This window comes from Caloenas nicobarica, chromosome 19, assembly GCF_036013445.1.
Source record: "Caloenas nicobarica isolate bCalNic1 chromosome 19, bCalNic1.hap1, whole genome shotgun sequence".
Taxonomy (NCBI): Eukaryota; Metazoa; Chordata; class Aves; order Columbiformes; family Columbidae; genus Caloenas; species Caloenas nicobarica.
In genome coordinates this window covers 11,621,159-11,643,376 of record NC_088263.1, presented here as the reverse complement: position 1 = coordinate 11,643,376, position 22,218 = coordinate 11,621,159, and the positions used below count along the sequence as shown (strand labels likewise).

Below are 22,218 nucleotides of genomic sequence, written 5' to 3'. Positions count from 1 at the left end.
AGATGTGGCATTGTCCTGTACTGACATAGCTGCTGCCTCTCAGCCAACAGATGTGATGCGTCCTTTAGGCAGGAAATGTAGCATCGAGATTTTTTTTTCCCTCCACAACACAGCAGTTGGTTGTTTCAGCAGTGACCCCCGTTCCTCTCTCTGGTCATCGTGGCAGGAGCGCTGGTGTAGCCAGAACACAAGACAGCACTGATCCTGAGCTGTGACTGACCCCTACTTGATGGTCCCACTTTTTTCACAGAGTATTAGTTGGTAAAAGATTCTGCAGATCCACCTAAAGCTCCTTCCTCCCTGAATTTCCTCCTGATGCAATCCATTGATGTTTCAGGATGGCCTTTATTACAGCATATGCTGAAGCTTCAAACGTAAAGCAACATTTTGAAAAGGCAGCAGCTGTCTCTGCAGGCAGGAAAACCCTTTTGTGACCAGATTGAACTGTTACACATAGCAAGAGATGCAGTTCAAGCAGTAAACTCTTGATCTTCACTCCAAAGTCTCTACTTTCACTTATCAGCCTGACATCTCACAGTGGGGCCACCTGCCCTGACCACGGGCTGGCTCCAGGGCCGGCAGACTGGAACCAGACCTGGGAGGGGACGGGCGGACGGAGGTGGCCGGCTCCCCGGGACCCTCCAGCGCAGTTCAAAGTGACACGTTTCAAACAGCCCTTCCCTCCATACCCCATTGCCTTCAAAGCACAAACAGCTTTATAGCCTGCAGCGTGTGCAGTTTTCCTTCGGGATGCGCGGCGGCTGCTCCCCGCGCTCTGCCGAGCAGCGCTCCCGGACCTCGGGCTCTGAAGGAGCTTAAAGCTGATTCCCTTGCTCTGGTACGTTCTTTGATTTCTGCCCTCCCACTTCTGCCAGATCCTTGCAGTTCTCTGTCAGAGCTCACGCACAAAGAATTTTAAGCAGAAATACTGCAACCCCCCCTAATAATCATCATTAAAAAAAAAAAGAAATAAAAGCTCCCCAGCAATTGGACTCCGAAGTTCAAGACAAAACTTCTCTGAAGTAGAAAATGAGTTAACACATAATTAGGGGTTTTCCCAAAGAGACCGAATAATTTATGGAAAGTTACTGACATGTTCCTGACATGTTTAGTCCAGTTACGCCTTTGTACAATATTAGACTGTGACATCACAGCACTAAAAGACAATGTTTTCAAAAGAAAAATCAGTTCTTGTGAAGCCAACAGAGTAGACGCTCCAGAAACTGCTAAACTTAGACCATTTTCCTAAATCACTATTTTATAAAAGGAAAAGGAAAACATTCCTGGCTGTGTGCAATGTGTGCTGAAGTCACAGGATCCCACTTGTAACAACTCTCCTTCCCCTGTCACAGCCCAAATTAACTGCGCTCCCGAGGAGGCAAATGAACAGAACCAGAGCACTCTGCCGACGTCCTCCAGCAATTTGTTACCAAAACTGTTCCTGGAGCAAAGACTGACACACCGCTGCTCCAAAAGAGTCACACTAAATCTGAAGGGACAAGTTTTCCATACTGATAACTGCATTAATGGAGCACATATTTTGCAGAGAGCTGCAGGAAAACAACTGTCCTCAAACAAAGAGAGGGGGCTCCCTTGGACGTGAAGATACAGACACTGTTTATCTAATGGTTGGAAAGTTTACAAGAAAACAGCAAACTTCGTGCTGTGGTTGTTGAACTGAAGTAGTACTTTACTAGAACCAGGTTTTTTCGGTAATTTTGCGGTTGTAACAACTATTTTCTTTACATACTGCTATAGAAAAGGGACTCTTTTTAACTTAATTGAAGACACTATCAAGAGTAAATATACTGGGGCTTTTAATAAAAACAGTATGAGGAGAACATTCAAAGCTAAATAATCAGAAGCAATTTGTGTTCATGAGCAGAATGATGTGTCATTTTTTTCCCTTGCAACACTCTGTACTGGATCAGTTTTGAGACTGTGGCAAACTTTAAACCTATCTTAAAATAATGAACAGCAGTGAGGGTTGAAGATAGTTTGAAAAATACACTGGAAAGAGAAAACATATGCCACAGAGTGTGGTGCAAAAGTCATATTTCATGCATGACTTTAGAGAACGTTAATAAGGATTAGAACCATACTTCAGCAGAATAACAATCAGTCAAAGAAGTGTAATTAATTTTTCTTTAGATCTCCGTTAGACAAAAATACAGGAAAGATAGCATTGTTGCCTATAGATTTTGCTCCAGCTAAGAAATATAGCCCTTAAATACACGTTGTAATTGTACACTATAACTGGAGTGTAGTACATGACTCATTTGCTTTATAGTTGTTGGTTTTATAATATTATGGGTCCAAAAATATTTAAAACTTCAATTTTTCTGCTTTGGCCAATAAATATGATTAAGATAATACATCCAAAAACATGTGTAAGCTGTGTATGTGAGACATATGGAAAGCAGATGTGTTCTTAATTTACATATGACCTAAAAAAATCAGCTGATTACCAGAGATGGTACTTTGTGAAGCTGTTTTGGACTCCGAAGCATTGTTGCTAGCTAAGCACCATTTTAAAGGAGGCAGTTTGCTTCTCTGGTGTCTGAAACCCCAAACACGATGCTGCAGCAGCAACCATCAGCTTCACACAGAACGGCCCAGAAATGGAAAACCAAGATATTTGTTTCTAAACACAATTGTTATTGAAAACTTTTCAAAAAATATTTTAAGTGTATGTTCCAGCATATGCTTACAAAACTTCAGTTGTGTCCTTAATAATGCTTTTTCAACCATAATGATAACAAAGGCCATGCTCAGTTTCCATTGTAAGTCCAACTCTGAATGCCAAAATCAAGAGGCAAAGCTGTGTCGGTCTCACTGGTGAGAAATGATGCTGAGGTGGTCATCGCTTTTTTCGAAATCATGACAAATCACAGCGGAGACTGTCAAAGGGAAGAGAGAACTTTTCCAAAACACAGGCTAATTGAGCGCACCACTGGTAAATAAAGACATTTTTTCAGGCAGGCATTTGTCAGAGGTAGGAAATTCTCACTCTCCTGCCAGGCTCCAGCTTGGCAGCGTTCATGGGAATTGCTCCAGCCAGAGTGCCCGGCAGAGGTGCCAAGATGCCGAGAGCCGCTTTGCCCCGGTTGCCGGCGGGTTCGGCCGCGCTGGCTCCGCTCATGCCCGGTGCTGCCCGCGGCTCCTCCTGCACGGGCGCCAGTGTCACGGGCGCTCGGGGACCTACTGCTCAATCAGGATCCTCAACGATTTCTCCTCCTTCTCCCCTCCGCTGGTATTTTTCTTCCCTTGTCTCAGAATCTGTCCTCCTTCCAGGAAATCTCTGTTTATATCAGACGAGGCAATGGGACATGCAGTTATTGTTGGACTCTTGTCCAAAAACCATCGCTCCTCTGGCTCTGCTCGCCTGCAGACGCTCCCACCCAGGCCGGGGCTCGCAGCACCCGCGGCGCCGCGGGCACTCCCTGCCCTGCCACCCCCGGCACATGCGGCACAGCGCGTAACAGACTCCCCGGCAAGAAACTAAAACCCCACCCTACTTGTCAGAGCTACCTAATACAATAAGCACAGAGACTCTTCCACAATAAATCCTAAAAACTTAATCCTGTGATGTAGCATCACTACGGCAAGGAAAGGAAAACAGGGCTGTAGAGAAGAACCCAGCCCATAGGCTGTTGGGGGCATTTTCTCATCATCATCAGAGACCTCATGATCTGAAACATCTGCATTGTCTTATGCTGGTCATCAAGAGCCACTGTCCCTCTGAACTCCAAATGTTTCCCTTCTCTGCTGTTCGATGCCTCCCTGGGTCACAGGCCCTCACACACAAATCATTTCAGCCTTCAGAGGGGGCTGAGAGGAAGGCAGGAGGCTCTGAAATTCAATCCCCAAAGGTTTTTTCTTTTTTTCCTTTTTTTTTTTTTTTGGTCCAAACAACAGTTATTTTTCTTTCAATGACAACGCTTTAGCACAGAACTTTAACACAGAAACACCACCCTGGACTCAGTGGAGGAGCTGCTGTGACACACCAGGACACTGCGAGGACGGGGTTCGGTTCCCCCGAAGGTGCAGACCGTGCCGCGCTGCCCATGTCCCTGTGACCCAGAGCTGGTTCCACAGGGTTCCCACCGGCACCGCGGCTGCCGAAGCTGCTGCCTCGTCCGCACCAACTGGAGCAGTGAAGAGCCACGAAGTTTAGACTCATGAGGTCAATGGGATCCTGGATTGCTTTCTGAAGTCACCTTTTCTGAAGGACATGCAGCCTTGGACTACATCGCTTTGCTTTGCATTTAACTTTTCCGATGTGTTAAAATGCTCCTGTTCTCGCATTTCAGTGAGGCTTTCTTTGAAAGTCTGAGCTTTTGACAGCTGTTTACAGTTTTTCTGAACCTGTGGCCAAGCACATCCTGACATCACACTGTCTGCCGCAATTCACCTACTAGTTAACTGTCCTTAAAAGTTTACAGATGTTTTATGGACTCCGTCACCAGCCTCACCTCTGAGCTGGTATTTCACCCTGTTTCCAGCTCACTCCCTCCAGCCCTGTCCTGGCTGCAGAGCTGCTGCCAAACTGACACCTGAGAACTGATCCTGAAAGCCGGGCAGAGCTGTGTGCTTAAAGCAAACAAGCTCTGCTAAAGGAAAGCTGCTACCTTGGAGGTTCCTTTGCTCACTGTTTTTTTAAAAATAAGGCAGTGTGTATGTTCCCTTGTTTGCACTGTACGACAGCAGCCACTGGTGCTGAGGATGGAAAACCAAACCCAGGCGAAGCAGCAGCGAACTGCTCTGCACAGCACAGACATGAGAACTTTCCCATCCGCCTCCTGGTGCAGCGCGGTCCTCAGCAGACATGGGAAGAGACGCAGCGTCCGGGGACGAGCGCGCCCGGGACAGGCCCCGGCCTGCAGGAGCCCTGGGCAGGTGGCTCCGCCAAGGACTTTGATATCTGCAGGAGGAAAGAGCCACGGAGGCGAGTATCTCCTGGAGAGGAGATGGCTGCTCAAACCGGGGAGCACGAGGTCGCCAGGAGACTGGGTGGGGGGACAGGGAGGAGAAAGGGGAATTCCTGAAAGATAATTTCTTAAAACATTTAATTAGCACTGACTTTTAACATCTAAAATTACTTCTAAAATATGCATAGAGATGAAAAATACAGAGGAGCTGCACACACCTTCTAAACGAGGGCTGGTGAGCAGTGCCGACCGAACCAGCTTGTGGCAGAGTAGTTGAAGCTCTGCGCTGTATCTCTACCAGTAGTGCCAGGCTGGATGAAAGGAAAATAAATCTTAAAACGTTCCCATTCCCTTGCTTTTGATTACAGCTTGAAAAAATACTTAACACAAGAAAAAAATAATTAGTCTATCCCCCAGAATGCATCATTCTTTTAAAATTTCCCAGACTTCTGTTACAAAAATTACAGCAACCAGTATAAACTTCACAAATCCACTGAGGAGGCAACTCTTCAAATACCTGTGGTTTCCCACATTTTCCAAGGAAAACAAAAAGATTTATAGTTTCTCATGTTAAATCTGAGAGGCTAAACTTTGAGAGACATACTTGCCCACCTGCTGCATGTGTATTAGTTCTAGCTGAAGAGAAGTCAATAAAAATGGAGAAAGAAGAATTTGCAGAGCTGGTTAAAGTAATAAGATTTGTTTCAGAGCATCTGATCTTTAGACTAACAGACTTCCAAACAGTTGGACAAGTAAATAAAGCACCACAGGGAACCGCTAGTTGAAATAGGTTACCGCAGGGATACGCACAAAGGAATTCCTACAACTAAGAAAGGGCCGGAGCTATGAAACTTATAACGCTGGCGACTGGGATGAATTGCTGGCTCCTACAACACTTAGGAGCGAATTCTACAGGTACCCATGCTTTGAGGAGGACATAAAACTCTGCTCTGAGCTTTGGGAAGTATTACACCCAATAACAGTTACCACTGAGCAACAACAATATTTGGCACTTCACGTTGATCCTGTGCTTCTGAAAAGACAGGTTTTTTTAGATCCACTCACTCCTTTTTCTTGATGGAAGTCCTGAAGAAGCTCAGTGGTACACTTCACTACCTGGTCTTACATATACCATGCAAAAGGAAATATTTCCTTTAAAGGCCTTACTTTCTTTAAATAAATATGAAGAAAATCCAAACAACAAACGTTAGCCCGTGAATCCTCCTTCCATCTCGCTGGGACTTCCCTGCCCCACAGATGCAGCGGCCCCGGAGGCAGCGGGCGCTCGGCATGCAGCGCAGCGCTAGGTGGGACGTGGGGAGCCCGGGGGGACGTGGGGAGCCTGGGAGGACACGGGGAGCCCGGGGGGACGTGGGGAGCCCGGTGAGATGCGGGGAGCCCCTGACGGCCCCGCGGCCGGAGCGGCGGTGCCAGCGCCAGGCAGCAGCTCTGCTCCGGCGGAGCACGGCGCAGAGAGCAGACACAGCAGGAGATGTCCCACGTCCATCCAGCGACGAGGGGGTGGAGGTGACACTGTTGTAAGGTGCCATCTGATCGGGACTTCTTTTCTGTGCTTGACATGAATAAGGGGATTAGGACGGCGAGTTTCCGTGAGCTCACTCTATCGGACAAAAGGCCCTGAGGTTTAGTGTCACACTGCCTGATAAAAGTACAGGAGGCTGTCAATCACGGGCTCCTAGGTACTTGTGTCAGTGACATAATCTTATTAGAAGATAAACCAGTGAAATCCTTTTCATGATGAAAAGTTACATTTAATTGCTCCTGTGCTTTTCTTCTCTTTCGCTTGTTCATTTGTCCATTTAACTTTGTTAATGTTAGCTATCACAAGAATATAACGGCACAAAGACACAAGCCATCTACACTATAGCTGTGCTCATAATAAATGAACAGCTAAGGATCCTGAAGGATGGCAGTGCCTGTGCAGAAACAGCATCAGTTGTGATCTTTTAAACAGAAGGTCAAAAGAGTTACTGAATTAATTAGCAGGAGTGCTCATGCACAAGGATAAAGTTAAATATTATGTCAGTTACTTTAATACCAAAGTAAGCTGACAAAAAGACTAAAAAATGGAACAGCTCAGACTCTGTGCAACAAACAAAGGGAGATTTTTAATATCCTCTTACAGGAGCAAATGCATGTTAGCCTTAGTAAAGTGACTGTTCCACTTTCAGCCAATTTCAGGCTGTTTCTTTTCCGTTTCACAAACAGGCAGCTGATGCTGATGGCATGAATCACTGCACACTGCCAGGAATGAATCAGGAGAAACACCCCAGCACAGCCCCCCAGCAAACACGGGGCTCACGTCCCATCCGCGGCCCCCAGCCTTTCCCAGAGCCCCAGCCATCACCCTGAGCCCAAGGCGGCCACCATGCTCGCAGCTGCCACTTGGCCAGGCCAGCCGTCACCCCAGCAGGCAGCACGGCACGGCACAGCATGGCATGGCACAGCATGGCACAGCACAGCATTGCACGGCATGGCATGGCGTTGCATGGCACGGCATTGCGTGGCATGGCACGGCATGGCACAGCACGCTGTCGTGTGACACATGCTGGCCACGCGGCACGGGCGCTCCCTCGCACGTGCCCGTCTGTGCCCGCGCGGCTCGCTGAGCACGCCTGCAGCCCAGCACCCAAAACGCCATGGCCGGACCGCGAGGCTGACCTGCCGGCGCCGCTGCAGCCCAGGAGCTCTGCCGCGGTCACGGGAGAGCCGTGGGCTCAGCCAGCGCCAGCGGGACGCCTGCTCTGGCTTGAACTCACCAGCAGCGCCACAAGCAGCGAGCAGCAGGAAGCCATGCAAAGTTTTAAAGCTACTCTCCAAACATTTTCAGTTTGGGAAAGAGAGCTGGGACAGGATCTTGCTTTAACAGGCCTCATCCAACAAGGGCTCAGTTGAGGGTCAAGAAGTGCGTCCTGCAAAACTGCGATGGGCAGAGGGATGTGCCAGCACAGCAGAGCTGCTGGTTCCTGCGGCCCAGGCTGCCCAGAAAATGCCTCTGTGAACTGAACGAGCACTCGCCGTGCGGCTCACTCACCACAGGGCTCCAGTTCTGCAACCAGTCGTGCAGGTAACTTCACCTTGTAAACAGCTACTGAAGGGAATGAGTAAAATTAACCACCTCATGAATGCAGGATCACAGTCCAAGCGAGAAGCCATGCTTCTCAAAATATAATTGTCGTAATTAATAAACTACAAACATGTTCTCAGCAAACTAGTGCCATTTAGTGCCGGAGTCCCACTAAAACAAGTATTACACAAAGTGTGCATATTATCCAAATAATTTAGCTCCACAAATCTGAAATGTTTAAAGAAAAAATGAATTCCATTCATTTTACACATACTGTTTGTTATTTTATCCAAGTGCCTGTCTGACTGAGAACAAATTAGCACTTTAAGCTGAAATGCTTTGAGAAATGAAATGTGTAATTCTCTCTCATAACTCAGATGATCTTAAAGAAAATAAGTCCTCTAAAGTTCTTCAAGAAAACCACATTTTCACTAAGGACTAACAAAAAAATTCTGACAAATGTCTTAATACTTTGCTTTTTTAGTAGAAGTATGCATGAAAAAATCATGAGAGATGGATCAGTGGGGTTGATAGCAGAACAAAAGCAGCTGAAAAATGTGATTTAACATTGGTTAAATCAGTGGTAGCTGGCGATTCAGTGAAAAGACAATTGTTACATTACTGGGCTGCTGATCAGAAGTCCCTGGCATTCCACAAACGCTTTGCCAGTGGAAATCTAACTCCAGCTTTTGGGAAGGCAATTTCAAAACAGCGCGATGTATTATAAATTAATTACCTGACTTCCTATTTTCTCTCAAAACAACAGTTTCTATATTATGTATATTTACAAAATCTTTATTATGTTTTCAAATATTTAATCACACATATTTCATACCTGCCAGTTCTGTGCTAGACTCTAGAGACTCCAATTACTAAATTGAGAAAGCCTGTCAAGAAGATTTGCATACGAGCTATTTGCTGTGCACCCAAATTTCTGTTCCGTTTGTTCTGAAGTCAACAGGAGATGTGGGACAAGGGCAGCCCGGCTCAGCTCCGCCAGGTTGCTGTCCGGCTCCGTCCCGTTTGCAATGCTGCGCCGCACTGATCTGTGACCCGAACTCACACCAATGAATGTTTTAAAGCTTTCAAAGCAGCAATGAGGAAAGAACAATGGGTGAGCTAAGTGCAGAAATTTATTTTTACTGATCGAACTTAAGCAAATCCAAGAAACCATTAGGAAGTGCTGTCAACTAAAGCTTGAAATCTAAGAAAGTAGCCATTCAAAGCACAGTAGGCCCTTATAAACAGTTAATCCACGCAGCTGCAGTAGTTAAAGCAAACACAGTACCCTTCACTGCGCCATCAATTACACCTTCCCAGAAAAAATTACACAAACTTCGTAGGATTTTTCAGAGAGAAGATGGATTCTTTTGGAGACTTGAGGTCAAGACTGGGCTGTTTAAAGTATATTATTAACAAATAAACATTTATTGCAAAAAAACCCTATAGGCCTTTTGGGAGGAAAATTGTGTTATTTTTGGCATCAAATGACACAAGCCATTTATGACATGAATGGCTATCACCAACAGACTGATGAAATGGCAAATGTCTCACACTTAACTTCCCCTGGCTTCCTGAATAAACTTTTTCAAACACTTTCTTCCTTCTGAAATGGCAATAAACTCCATGTAATTTTGGTTTTCTCTCTGTTCTGGCTATTTCAAGATCCGTAGCTGGAAAGGGTTGAAGGTACTTCCAGATGGAAGCTGAAGACTCCCCAAAGACCGGTAAGGCGATGAAAATCACATTGTTGGGATCCGGGGCTATGTGCTGCCCTTGTTTGTGTGGATTCATGCTTGAGCGACAACTCGCAATTGGCTTTCAGATGGCTGGGTGAAAAAGCTGAGGTTTAATTGTGGCATCCAACAAATTGAACGTTATAGCTCTTGTCACTGAATGTATCCGCTACGCGCTCAGACAAACCCCTGCCAAAATATGAGCTGAATTTTTAAGTAAGAAGAAAGCCACAAATGGAACAGGCTTCAATTATGCTAGACAGCCAATATTCATAGGACACGTATGAATTGAAGACAGCTCCTTGCCTTGGGCTTGTTTTCCAGCCTTTCTGTAAGACACAGATCAGCACAGCGAGCTTGGCCACCGCCGGGCACTCAGTGGACCAGCCCGCGCTGCCGTCGCCGTGAGGGACCGCCGGGAGCGGCACTGCCGGCGCTGCCCCCCGAGCCCTCGCATCGCCTCGCCGGGGAGGACACCGCGCTGGGCACGGCTGCTCTCCCTGTAATTGCCCTGGAATCGCCGGTGATTCTCCCACATAAAATTAATGCAGGCGCCATCAAGGCTAATTTATTCCACACACCCACGAAGCGATGCTGGGGAACTGGCACGGGCAGCGGGGCCAAGGCAGCGTGACTCCGAGGACCACGGGAGCAGGAGCTGCACCCTCGAGCACCGTCTGCTCCCCGGACACCCACCCGGGGCCCAGGGACCCCCGCAGGCCCCAGCGCGGGACAGGATGGGAAGCTGACGCTGGAATACGAACGCTGCCTCCTCCCTGGAACCTTCTCCCACGGCAGCTCCTGCCAGGGGCAGCGGCTGTTGCGGGGATCCCCCTGCACGGGGATTCCGCGTGTTCCTCCATTAACTCAGTCGCTGTCGGTTGTTAACGCCGCCTTCTCCCCGCAGCTGAATCCCTTGTTTGTTGCAGCTCCAATCATCAAGCCTGCAGGTTCAAACCAACGATACCAAGTGGAGATAGTATTGCTGCAACATTTCACATGCCATTTATTCCTCAAATAGCTTTACTCCCTTTATACTTTTGCAACATTTCCTAAATTGCTCTTGACAATGACCTGTCTTTTGTACTACAAGTACTCCCATCACTGTCTCATCTGTAAAAAAACAGTGTTGTTTGTCATCTTACACACACGAACCAAAAGGCACACGCAGGACATCGCAGCGTGAGCATCAGCGCTCATGCAAATGCTGCAATAAGGACAAACAGCACATGGCTACAACACTGTTACTGTCAACCACTCATGACTTCCACAGGAAAATGTGTGGAGAGCTTCCTCGCAGCTTGAGAAAATGTTGGTAAATGAAGTAATGAAGTAAATAATTTCTCATACGTGTGTGTAAACAAATAAAAGTGAGAAAGTCTCTAGATATTGCAAAGCCTCAGCACGTTTGGCTGACAAGAAAGGGAATCCTTAGGAGAGCAGCATCGCCCCTGGTGCAAAGCGATGCCCAGAACACGGGAGCTGTTGTCCCAGAGCTCAGGGAGGACCATGCTTTCCTCATCAGCTGCAGTGAGCAGGAGCTGACCCACGGGGTTATGCTCCGCATGTGAAACTTTTCTTGTCATCAGATGAAGCCCATGCCAAGATCCAACTGAGAAGGCAACTCACGATGTTAAACTGTGACTTCTATTTGGGGTGGGGTTTGCCTGTGAAGAGTCCCATCCCCAAAACCTTCAGCGAGTGGCTCCACTGAGCTCTCTCTAGACACTTGCTGTCAGGTAACCTGACCTTGCACGGCACGGCAAGCTGCTGCACGCCGGGGCAATTGGCTTCCCTGGCATTACTCATGGGAGCCTCGGGAGCCGGGATTTGCCGGCTCAGGCGCCCGCCGGGGCCCAGGAACTGGCAGCGTCAGCTGCTCGGCGCAGGGAGTGTTCCCGCGCTGGTGACGGCTGCAGGAGGAATGTGCTGCCAACCTCCACCAGCACCCACAGCGCGCACCGGGGCTCTGCAGATCACTCTCCAAAATTATAACAGATAGGTACTGACTCAAGCCTGCGTGTACATACAAACCTTCACAGAGTGGGCACACGGTCTGCAAACCACAATTATTAATAGCAGGCATGGGGAGGGAGGATCAGCTCTTTCTCCCCTGCAAGTCAGAAATGCAAACCTGTGGCTGCCCAGGCAGACCCACCCGAGGAGGTGACCCCATCCCACGGGAACCCCAGCTCCCCCCACGCCAGCTCCCGCTCACCCACCACCGCCTGCCCGCAGGTCCTGCCCTGGGCGAGCTCAGGAGCCAGCACAGCCCCCCTGACCTGGACTCGTCAGGGCGACGGAGCAGGGGACCCGGATTCCCAGCTGCTGAAAGAAGTAACTGGGGTGGAACGGGGCCGTGTGCCCAGCCAGCTCCAGCCCTGAATGGTGCTGGGGCCACCAGACTGTCACACACAGCTGGACCCCATCGCACCGCAGCTTCCCCCCAGCCGAAGGGAGCTCACCTCTTCTGCAGTCATTTCAGTGTTTCAGTTTGCGTTTTTTGTCTTATTTTCATGACTTCCTACAGTGCTTTATTGTGATTTACTAACAAACCTCTTTGTACGATACAGAATTAAATACTTGTCTCATTTCACATGCATTATCAAAAGAAACCTCAGCAAGCATACCTGCATCCCCCCCATAAAAGCGGATTAGATTTGTGACACAAGAGAGAAAACAAGAAACCAGTGAAGCTGCTTCTGTCAGGAAGCTGCAGGAATAGCTCTATCAGGTGACAGAAAAATGCCAGCTGTAGGCAAGACGAGTATGCCAAAGGGTAGGATCCCCCAGGCTAAGAACAACTGTTCTGTGGAGCTGACGTTAGTGAGAACTGTAACCTCTCTCACTAAGGGGTTTTGGCAGGTATGATGCTGCAGCCCAAGGGTTCAGCCCCATGGAGCTCCCAGTGACCCCAGTTCCCGCTGGGGCTGGCACCTCCGGACCGCAAATGCCATCCCCGGTCATCCCATCCCATCCATATTCCACATCAAACACGCTTTCTCGCTGGTACCTGAGGAACACACTCGTGCTCTGCATGCAAGGAGAGGACGGAGAGAAGCAGTGATGTTCCTGTCAGTCTGAGAGAACAAGTAACCACTGGCTGTAACTAGAAACGCTTTAAAACAACATTAATAATTTCTTCTGCAAGTTCAAATTTGCTTGCTTCCTATCATAATAATAACCTACAGTAAAAGTAGCAACTGCAAAAAAAAAAAAAAAAAAAAAAAAAAAAAAGATGTAGACTATTATTCTTTGTTTTGTTTCGGTGGTTGTTGTTGTTGTTTTTGTAATCAGTGAACGGTGATTCAGGTCACATGAAGGAACAAACACATGAAAGCAAACTTCCCAACAGCTACCAGGAGGATTTGGTCCTCAGCATGTGCACATAAATTCCATTAGCTCTTACTGGGAGAGTGCACGTGCACTCTTGTACATTATAAATAATACACTGATTGCAGTAAAATCAAGAGCCAAATTCTATCCTTTGATGAGCAAGGATGGCTCTCATTGAAGTCAACAGGAATTGCATGTTCACAAGTTCATGTCAACATTTGCAAAGGAAGATTTTGTGCTTATTAAAAATATATTATGTTTTGGAAGCAAACTAAATGACCTCCACAACAAGTGTTCTCTGTAAACATATCAGCTTGTTACAGGAGCATCAGAGTACAAACCCTTATAAAGTTCCCAAGAAACACATTATTCCTTGTTTATGTCAATATTAAGGGCATCTAATCAATCTGTACCATAGCAGTTCTGCTGTATCTATAAAGAAGATCACTGTAAAAATTCAAACCCAGCAAAATAACAAACTGGAATTAATCATATTAACAATTCCTTTACTGTAACACAATCTCACAAATGTCTACTTGTTCAGTAGCCCACAGGCAAATAGTTTTTGAAAGGTAACCCCCAGCTCTGCGGGAGCATCGTGACGAGCAGCGCGCAGGTGGCGTCGCTGGGCTGCGAGGTTCCCATCGCGGGCCAGAAATTTGGTGTCACAGATCCTGCCCCCCAGTTATACTGATCTGAGTGTTTCACCTTCTTGAGACAGTGGATACCTAGTGTTGCATACAAGATCCTTCATTTTAAGGGGTTTTCTTTTACACAATCTGCATTAAAATTGCATCATATGCTACACATGGTGCTTTCTACTTACAAGGTACATTTAGCATCCAATAAAGAGCAACAGCAACACATATATTCTGTGTATGTGTTGATCATATAAAAGGAGAAAATACTTGTTATCGGTGATTTGTTCGGGAGCAACCAGAGCCTGTTGTGCAAAACGGCTGTTTTGCGAGGGGCCCATCCAGGGCCTGGCACCGAGTCCCGTCCTCCCGGCTGCCGCGGTGACTCTTCCCCGGTCACAGCACCCGCTGCAGCCGCTGGGCTGACAACTCCTTTGAGCAATACCAGTCAAACACCAGCCAAAGCGAGTCCAAGAAAAAATAAAGTGTCAAAGATGTGCCACAGTTTTATGTTGCATTTAAAGAGGCATCTAGAAACGGGATAATTTGCCCAAACAAGGTACGCAAGATTTAGATCTATATAGCATGCAGTTATAAACACCAAAGACCATTACATTAAAACCAAAAGTCAGCTCGTTACAAGTATTATCATTTTTTTCTCTCTTATAGTCTCTATTCTCAAACTCAGACATATAGCTTTACTTTCAACATTTATTTTATGTTAAATATAAATTTGTTCATGTTTTTTTTTTACTTAGTTACTGAAGGAGAAAAGTGCTACCAGTGCTGTTAAAGCTCCCACTGCAGCAAAATAATCTTATCTCCCTGTTACATCTTTTAAAATATCTTAACTCAGAAAACACCTCTGCTTTCTAAATAAAATTCTAATACGTATCAAACAAAACCCAGTTTTAATTCATAGCTTTAGATATAGCATACCACAATTACATAGTCTGCAAGGTGTATATTCAATAATCATTCCCTGCCCACTTGATACATTTATTCCACTTAAAAAAGGGAATTTCTGTTCTTACTTCCACCCATCTAAACCCAAAGTAACTCCTCTAATTTCATTATTTGGCTGCTAGAGACTCAGCTGTCAAAGTTCACATCACATTGTTACTTAAACCTTATTCTTTGTTTCAGAGCAAAAGTGGAGTTTTTATATTTTGTAACGAACAAGAAACTGTCATTTCATTGTGAGTTAATCTTTGCCTGGTGAGTAATGCAATCATCTCAAATCATGCCAAAAACCCTCTTTACTACACTAAACCGTCCAAGAGCAATACCTGCTTTGTTTACCTTTACTGGAGATTACCGTACAATTGACTTCACACTTGTATTTATTTACTTGCTGTCTTACCTCACTTGAGCAATAACGTGACATACCACACAGGCAAAAAAAAAGTAGGCAAAGAGAAGTATTTATCCCTGTTTTTTCTGCAAGTATGTTGTTTGACCTAGTACACCCTTCATAGAGGATCTCGTTGTGGTCTTTTTCCATCTCACTGGGGTTTAAAGTTCACAGCCTTCCGCAAATCTGCATTTTATGCAACTCGTGACACGGCCCAAGCCAGCCTAAGCAGTAGAAAAGCCCCTTCTAATATTATCACGAAATACTACTGTTATATTTACACACCATGTTTGTCCAAAACTGCCACAAGAAGTGAACAGCGCGAGGAGTCTCGTGCAAACCAAACAGACAGAAAAGGCACTTGCCCAGCGAGCACCAGCAAAACGCAGGTTTCCCCGTCGCCTCCCCCAGCCCGGAGCGCCCGGCCGGGCTCCTCGGTCCCCTGCGGGTGGGACTGCGTCCCTGGGGCCGCTCGGGCACCGAAACCCCCGCGGACGGGCACGCGGAGCCCCAGTCCTCCCTGATCACCTACCGAGCCTGCTGCACTGCTCGTTCCAGCAGAAGGAGATATTAAATAAAATGAAATTAATTCCTGTTACAACAAGGAGCAGCAGATTTAGGAGAAATCTGAATTTTGTCCAGAATGAAAAATAAAAATCACAGCTGCATTATGAAAAGCATACTCCTTTTTCTCCTGAATATTTCTCCCCAGCTATCTGACTAAATTAAACAGCCTCCAGTTGTTACTAACTATGTGCCCAGCTCTCCATTCACCAGAGTAGAAAGCCTTTTAAGATGTGCCGTGCTTTGGAGGTTGCTCCACGATGGAGGCAAGCAAGAGGGGTATGTATTTACAACTGAAATACACTAATAACATAATTACTCTAAGAAGAAACATTTTAATTCTGCTGGTTTATCCTTATATATTATTGAGAGTAGAAAAGGTGTGATGTATGCCTTTGAACTAGTTCAAAAGTTTAGGCCAAAAAATAATAGATACGATTTCTAAACAGAATACAAAATGTTACTGTTTGTTATATATTTCAGTGAAGAAATTTTTGCAATGTATTTCACATTTATTGGTTATATTTTCTTAGGTTAGTAGTTAGCATTATAAATCATCCTCTTATTAATCTAATTGCATATTGCCTACATTGCAAAAGGATCCTCCCTATCATTTTCTACTATGGATTAGTGCAAATTACGTATTACCACTGCAATTATTTTGTCCAATACGGTTACCGTGAATGTAGCAGAAAACCAAAATGTCTCCCCAAATTCTCCATCACGTTCCGTTCCAGATCCCGCTCATGTTTACTCGGCCCAGCTCCGGGCGGTGTCCCCACCGAACCCGCGGTGCTGGGGGGTCCCCGCTGAGCAGGGGGACCCGTGGGGGCTCTGCCCACCCGCGGCCGCTCTGCTGACGTCATCGGCAGAAATAACAGCGACTTTTCCTCCACACTCCCGCTTTTGGAATTGTTTCGAAGAGCTACGAAAGCCTGGTTGTACAGAGGATTTTTAACCGGGCTGATATGTCTGATAGTGCAGGGCTGGTTGGATTTTCAGCAAAAATGCCAGAGTATTTCAGCAGCTTTTAAAAGCATTTTTAGTGGATGACATAACTTTAATCATTACTCCACATCCTGGGCATGTGCTTAGGCCACCTCTCACCCCTAAGTTTCAATCAGTTTTTACGCCGTTTCCTAACTATGCTGCACAAGGACGAGTGCCGGTCTGACACAAACCACAGGGAGGGGGACGCTGCTGCTCCTCACAATTTTGCTGAGTTCAGAAGATGAACGATTGCACTGATGAGCGTAACAACACGCCTGGTGCTTCTCAGTTACCAAAAAAAAAAGAAAGAAAGAAAAAAAACGGAAAACAAGTAAAATCTTCCTGTTAGCAAACAGTTGTTACCCATTCTGCATGCAGCAGAATGTGGGAGCTCGAGTCACCTCTCGCACGGCAGCTCCTGCCTGCATTCCACAACGCGCGCTCTGCAAGAAAAATAACATTCACCAAAATACCAGACAGTTACTAATAGGAAGCTTTTGTCTTATTTCAAATATAAAACGCCACTGAACTGGGAAACATCAGCCTCAGCGTTATACTCATGTGCAAGAATTTCCAGGGTCTGGCCAGGGTAACGTCTCCCTTCCTCCCGGCAGGGACTTGCTGCTCCGCGGGCTGCGCCGCGCAGACCAGCCCGGCACCGACAGGGAAGGACGCACAGAGCACAACAGTGGATAGACACACCAGAAATATACGCTAAGTCTTTTTCAATAGCATCCAATAACGATGCTAAAACAATGCCTGACCTACCTTGAAGAATCTAACAAACCCCTAAATATTTCTCTTTCCTATCCTAAGCAAAACTTAGAATACATTAATGAAAAATTATAAAATAGCAACTCTGATTGTTTGCTATCCTATCCCTTGAATAAATCACCTATTTTACAGCCTTTATTTTCAACGCTAGAAGAGGAATACGGATCTTTCTAGAAATTATATGTATTTCTTACATATGAAATATGTAACCTGAAGCATAGCATGTCTTTTTTTAACATCAACGATAACTAGGGCAAATCATTATGTAACACTGAGCAGTGAGATTAAAAACAAACCAGAAAAGCACAATCACCAAAAAAATGAAAATATACGAATAGGAAAAAAAATTAACATTTATAATTATTGTTTTATATCAGGAAGCACTGTTATGAGTGGTACAACAAATAAATTCACTTAAGCAAAGAACTGGAATGTAACTACTGCAACCCCCCCTGTTTTTGATAAATGTTCATTCTGAAGGTTTTAGTTTGTCAGAAAGAAAACTTCTTTTCAAGAAAAAAAAAGTGTAAGGTTCAAATGTTTAACAATCCTGCAATTTGGCAAAGCTCTCACTGAAATCAAAGAGCTTGTTTGACTTGGGCTTGCAGGAATCAGCCTCCCTGGTGCCACTGGACTACTCTATTTTTTCCCCTTAAAAACTTTGCAATCAAATGTACCTGTGACCCTCAAAACCTTAAATTTTAGCAAAATAAGTACTTTGCATTAAATCAAAAGATCAAGATGTACTTGTGCAAAAATCTGTTGAATCACTTGTATTAAAAGAGTCTAAAATACATACATAGCTTAGATGCTGGTTCCACTGACATACCGATATTTTTGTGACAAAATACACTTATCAGGCACCTCTGACTATTTCAAACTCTGCTTGGGCCACCGATCCATCTCCCCCAGGATTTATTCTAACATTCCAAGCATAGGCGTAGCTTCAAATAGACAGCTTTTTTTTTTTTTTAACAACAAAAAAAGGAAAAATGATTTCACCCTTCCCCCTAACGTGAAATACCCTCATCCGAGGATGGGCAGTAATCACTCCTGACCCAGTGAAAGGTTTAAGGTCTGATATCTGACCCATCAGAAGCTTGCTTTCATTAGAAAGACGAGACACCAGTTTTCAAAGATACACACACAGCACTTGATTATAGTCCTGGGAGTTCTGGAGAAATCTGACCTTTAAATTACATTACTATGGACAGCAAAATCTATTTAAAGCAAATTTCAGTAACTAAGATATTTAAATAATCTTTATTCTCTCTTTTTTTTTTCTTTCTCCCAAGAGATCTGTTAGCAGGACGCAGGATAAGAAAAAGCATGTGATTTTACTGATTCTGGTGTTCCTCTGCACTGATACGGTTCCATCTCCCCCCTCCAAGGCACAGTTCCTCAGAACACTGGCACTGTGCACCCCCAGCGCTACCACAGGGGCTGCGGCTGCACCAGCGCGCTGGAGGGGACTGGCACAACTTGCTCACGGCTTCGCCCTCCTGCCACACTCTCACCGATAAAACTGACCGTCTGCTCAGCACAACCCATGAAAACTGCCTGCCCGGATCAACTGCCATCCTCCCACTAGCTATCATAGAAGAATATTTCTCCGAATCTAAAAGGCAGCAGAGAGAGAAAGCACACAAACAATGTCAGCGCAGTTTCACGTGTTTGCTCTTTGGGGCTAATAAAATTTCAGAGAAAACAAATTTAGATTTAGCGTGTCTCCCCTCCCCTTCCCCGGAGCTGCGGCTGCTGTCAGTCCGCAGGGGCACACACAGCAGGTTACCATGTCATGTCACACGAGGTGCTGGGATTCAACAAAGGCTAACATGGTGATATCTTTTTATTGCTCGTCAGCCTGGTTAGCCCATTTCCCCCTATACAATTGGACACCTTTGATAATAAGGAAAGTTCTGAAGCAGTGACATGTTTATTTTCAGTCAGAAAAGTATTTTTGCTTTCACAAAGCAATATTCTAGGATCTTGCTGTTTAAGCTGCAAAGCATTATCCTTTATTTTACAAAAACTGAAGATGGGACTTAGAGGGTATACATATTTTTTAACTAAAGTAAATATTTACGTTGTCAAATAATGCTTTTTAAGGCAGCCTAAAGACTATTCTAAATTCTTTCCTAATTAACAAAAATATCTAAGGTAGTTCTACCTATAGAGGTAGAAGTTTCATCGATCTACAACTATAGCTACCACAGCGTGTTTTATTTTGTGTAGAAGCAAAAGACAGAGTCCACGGATATGCTCCCTACATAGGGATATGAGAAAATACAGATAATGCTGAAGCCCTGGCCCCGGCAAGGGCAGGATCACAGCGGCCCAGCGGAGGGAGGCTCCGGGCTGTTTTCATGTGAAGTGCCCAGGCCCATGGCAGAGTCTTTGGCAGCGTGCTGGTGAGGGCTGCAGTATGAAGTAACACATTTTGCTGTAATTCCTGAACAGGGGGACATTTATCTGGGCCATTTATACAAGAGTTATAACCCTAACAATATTTATACTCAGCATGTCATGTTAGCATTTACTACCAGTTTCCATGGAGATGGATTTTCATGCTGTAGCTATGAAATGCACATTGTTGCCACTAAGCCACTTCAGGCCTTTCTGGAAGCCTGCTGAATGCCTGACAAAAGTTGATGCAAACCAATAGTTGTTGTTCTTTGTTTGTTGCCAGACTTCTAGCAGAGCCATATTATGTCCTAGTGATTGAAGTGCCCATGTTCGCCCCCCTCCCGGCACAAAAAGGATCCTCAATTTCGGTGACAAGCATGAAGTGGGCTTCTGCAGGGGAGGACAAACACGGCGCGGGGCAGGGGCTCTGTCTCCGCGCAAGGACGCGGCGCGGCGGGGGGCCGCCTCCCGACAAAGCCTGACATTTGGAGATAAAGCCTAAATAAAATAAAGCGCGGGCAGCGCCCGGGCCGGCAGGGACGAAGTCTGCGCCGGGCTCCTCCTGCCGCGGAGGCTCGGCCGGCGCCAGTCCCCGCGGCTGGGCCCCGCGGGCACCGCCGCGCCCGCCCGCGCACCTTCCGCGCCCGACGGCGATCCGGCGGCAGCGGGAGGGCACCGACGGCGCTGCCGAGCCCCGCTCGGGCGCCCCTGCCCCGCCGCCGGGCAGCCCGCCCGGGCCGCCGCGCTCCGCGGGCAGGTCTGCGCTCAGGCGCTCCCCGGGGCTCCCGGCGGCGGCGGGACGGGGCTCGCCCCGGGCACAAGGGCCCCGCGAGGCGGCTCCGAACCCAAACAGGCCGCCTTACCGCCCTACGACGGCGCCGCGGGGTCCCAGACCGCGGCGGGTCCGAGCGCTACGGAGCCCGGGACGGGGGCAGCTCCCTGCTCGGGCCGGGCGCTGCGCCTCGAAGTTTCTCCAGTCCCGCCCGCTGCCGCCCGGGTCCCCGCTCGCCGGGGCTGCCACCCGGGCAGCCGCGGGCCGCGGGGCGGCGTTTCCCCGCTCAGCCAGGCTCCGGGCTGCAGCACTGTGGCGGCGACCCGCGCGGCAACACGCTCCGAGCCCGCAGCCCGGGCCGGGCCGGGGCTGCCCCGCCGCGCTCTTACTGTTGGTAGTCCTGCTTGCAGTAGAGCTTTCGGTCCCGGAAGTAGCAGCTGGTGGTGAGCGCTTGCTGACACGCCGCGCACTGCAGGCACTCCTCGTGCCAGGAGGACTCGTTCACCCGCATCAGAAACCGGTCCGATATGGGCCGCTGGCAGCCCTCGCAGACGGCCTGGTGCTGGCAGTCCGACCCTGCGAACGGCAGACAGCGGCGTGAAGCGCCTGCCCCGGCCCCGCTCCCCCCGCCCGACCCGCTCCCGGCCCCGCTCCCCCGGCTCGACCCCGGCCCCGCGGCAGCCGGCGGGCAGCTCGGCGACATCGAGCTTGACGGCCGCCGCTGAGCTCGCACCCCGCAAACGTCGGTGAAAAAGTTCCGCGCCCGCCGGCAGCCCGCAGCAGCCCGGCCCGGGCCCCGCCGGAGCGCAGCGCCGGTACCGAGCAGAGCACGGGGCTGCCTTTTGGCGCAGGCGAGAAACGAGCGGCAACTCACCCAGCAGCACTCCTAACGTGGCCGGACCCGAGCGCAGAGGGTGGTCTTCCATTTTAATACCGTCCAGCATCTTTGAGCAGTCCGACTGGCCCCGCGTAAAGCACCGTTCCAAGGACTCGGGACCTGTTGCGATGTCCATGGGGCGGGCGGCGGCGCTGCCCGGCGCTCCGGGGCGGCGGGGCGGAGGCGCTGCCGGGCGACGGGGCCGTCTCAGCCCCGCGTCTGGCCGAGCTCGGGGACACTCTGCGGCCGGGAAGAGGGAGTCGCTTTTATTTTTATCTGGGAGACATGAGGAGCGTTTCCTGCCTGGACTTCCAGAGACGGGGGGCAGAGGAAGGAGCTGGCGCCGCTGCCCATGGGGGCAGCCCGCGCTACACGGGCGCGCACATGCCGCGCACACGGCGCAGGGCAGCCCGCGGTGTCACCTGCTCGCCGGAGCCCCACGCCCTCCGCGGAGGGCCCTCCCGGGGCCGGGCCGGGCGGAGCGGCGGGGCCGGGCGGGGCGGCGGGGCTTCCCCGACGCTCCGCAGCCCATGTGCCATGCGGCGTCCCGAGGAGCCGCGCCGTTTAGAGCAGGGGCCGCGGCGGAGGAACACACCCCCCGGCGCCTCACCCCTCCTCAAACTTGCTGACATTTGAACTCCATTGGTGCGCGCCGTATCGCTGCGCCGCGGTGATCCGTCTCCCCGACGTCAAATAGTGCCCTGGCCCCGCCGGGCCCCCGCGGCCCCCGAACCGCGGCAGCGCCCGGAGCG

The 22,218-nt window shown here is 48.3% G+C and overlaps 1 protein-coding gene across 2 annotated transcripts in view; it reads right to left on the bottom strand.

Annotated features, from left to right (window-relative positions):
* Nucleotides 1-21,602, bottom strand: part of LMX1B (LIM homeobox transcription factor 1 beta) — an 83,199-nt gene extending 61,597 nt beyond the window's left edge. For both annotated transcript variants that reach the window (XM_065648655.1, XM_065648656.1), the window contains exons 1-2: nucleotides 21,464-21,602; nucleotides 20,979-21,165 (exon numbers count right to left, since the gene is read on the bottom strand). In XM_065648655.1, the coding sequence (XP_065504727.1) occupies nucleotides 20,979-21,165; nucleotides 21,464-21,602 (326 nt within the window). The remainder of the gene's footprint in view (nucleotides 1-20,978; nucleotides 21,166-21,463) is intronic.
* Nucleotides 21,603-22,218: the final 616 nt, after the last annotated feature.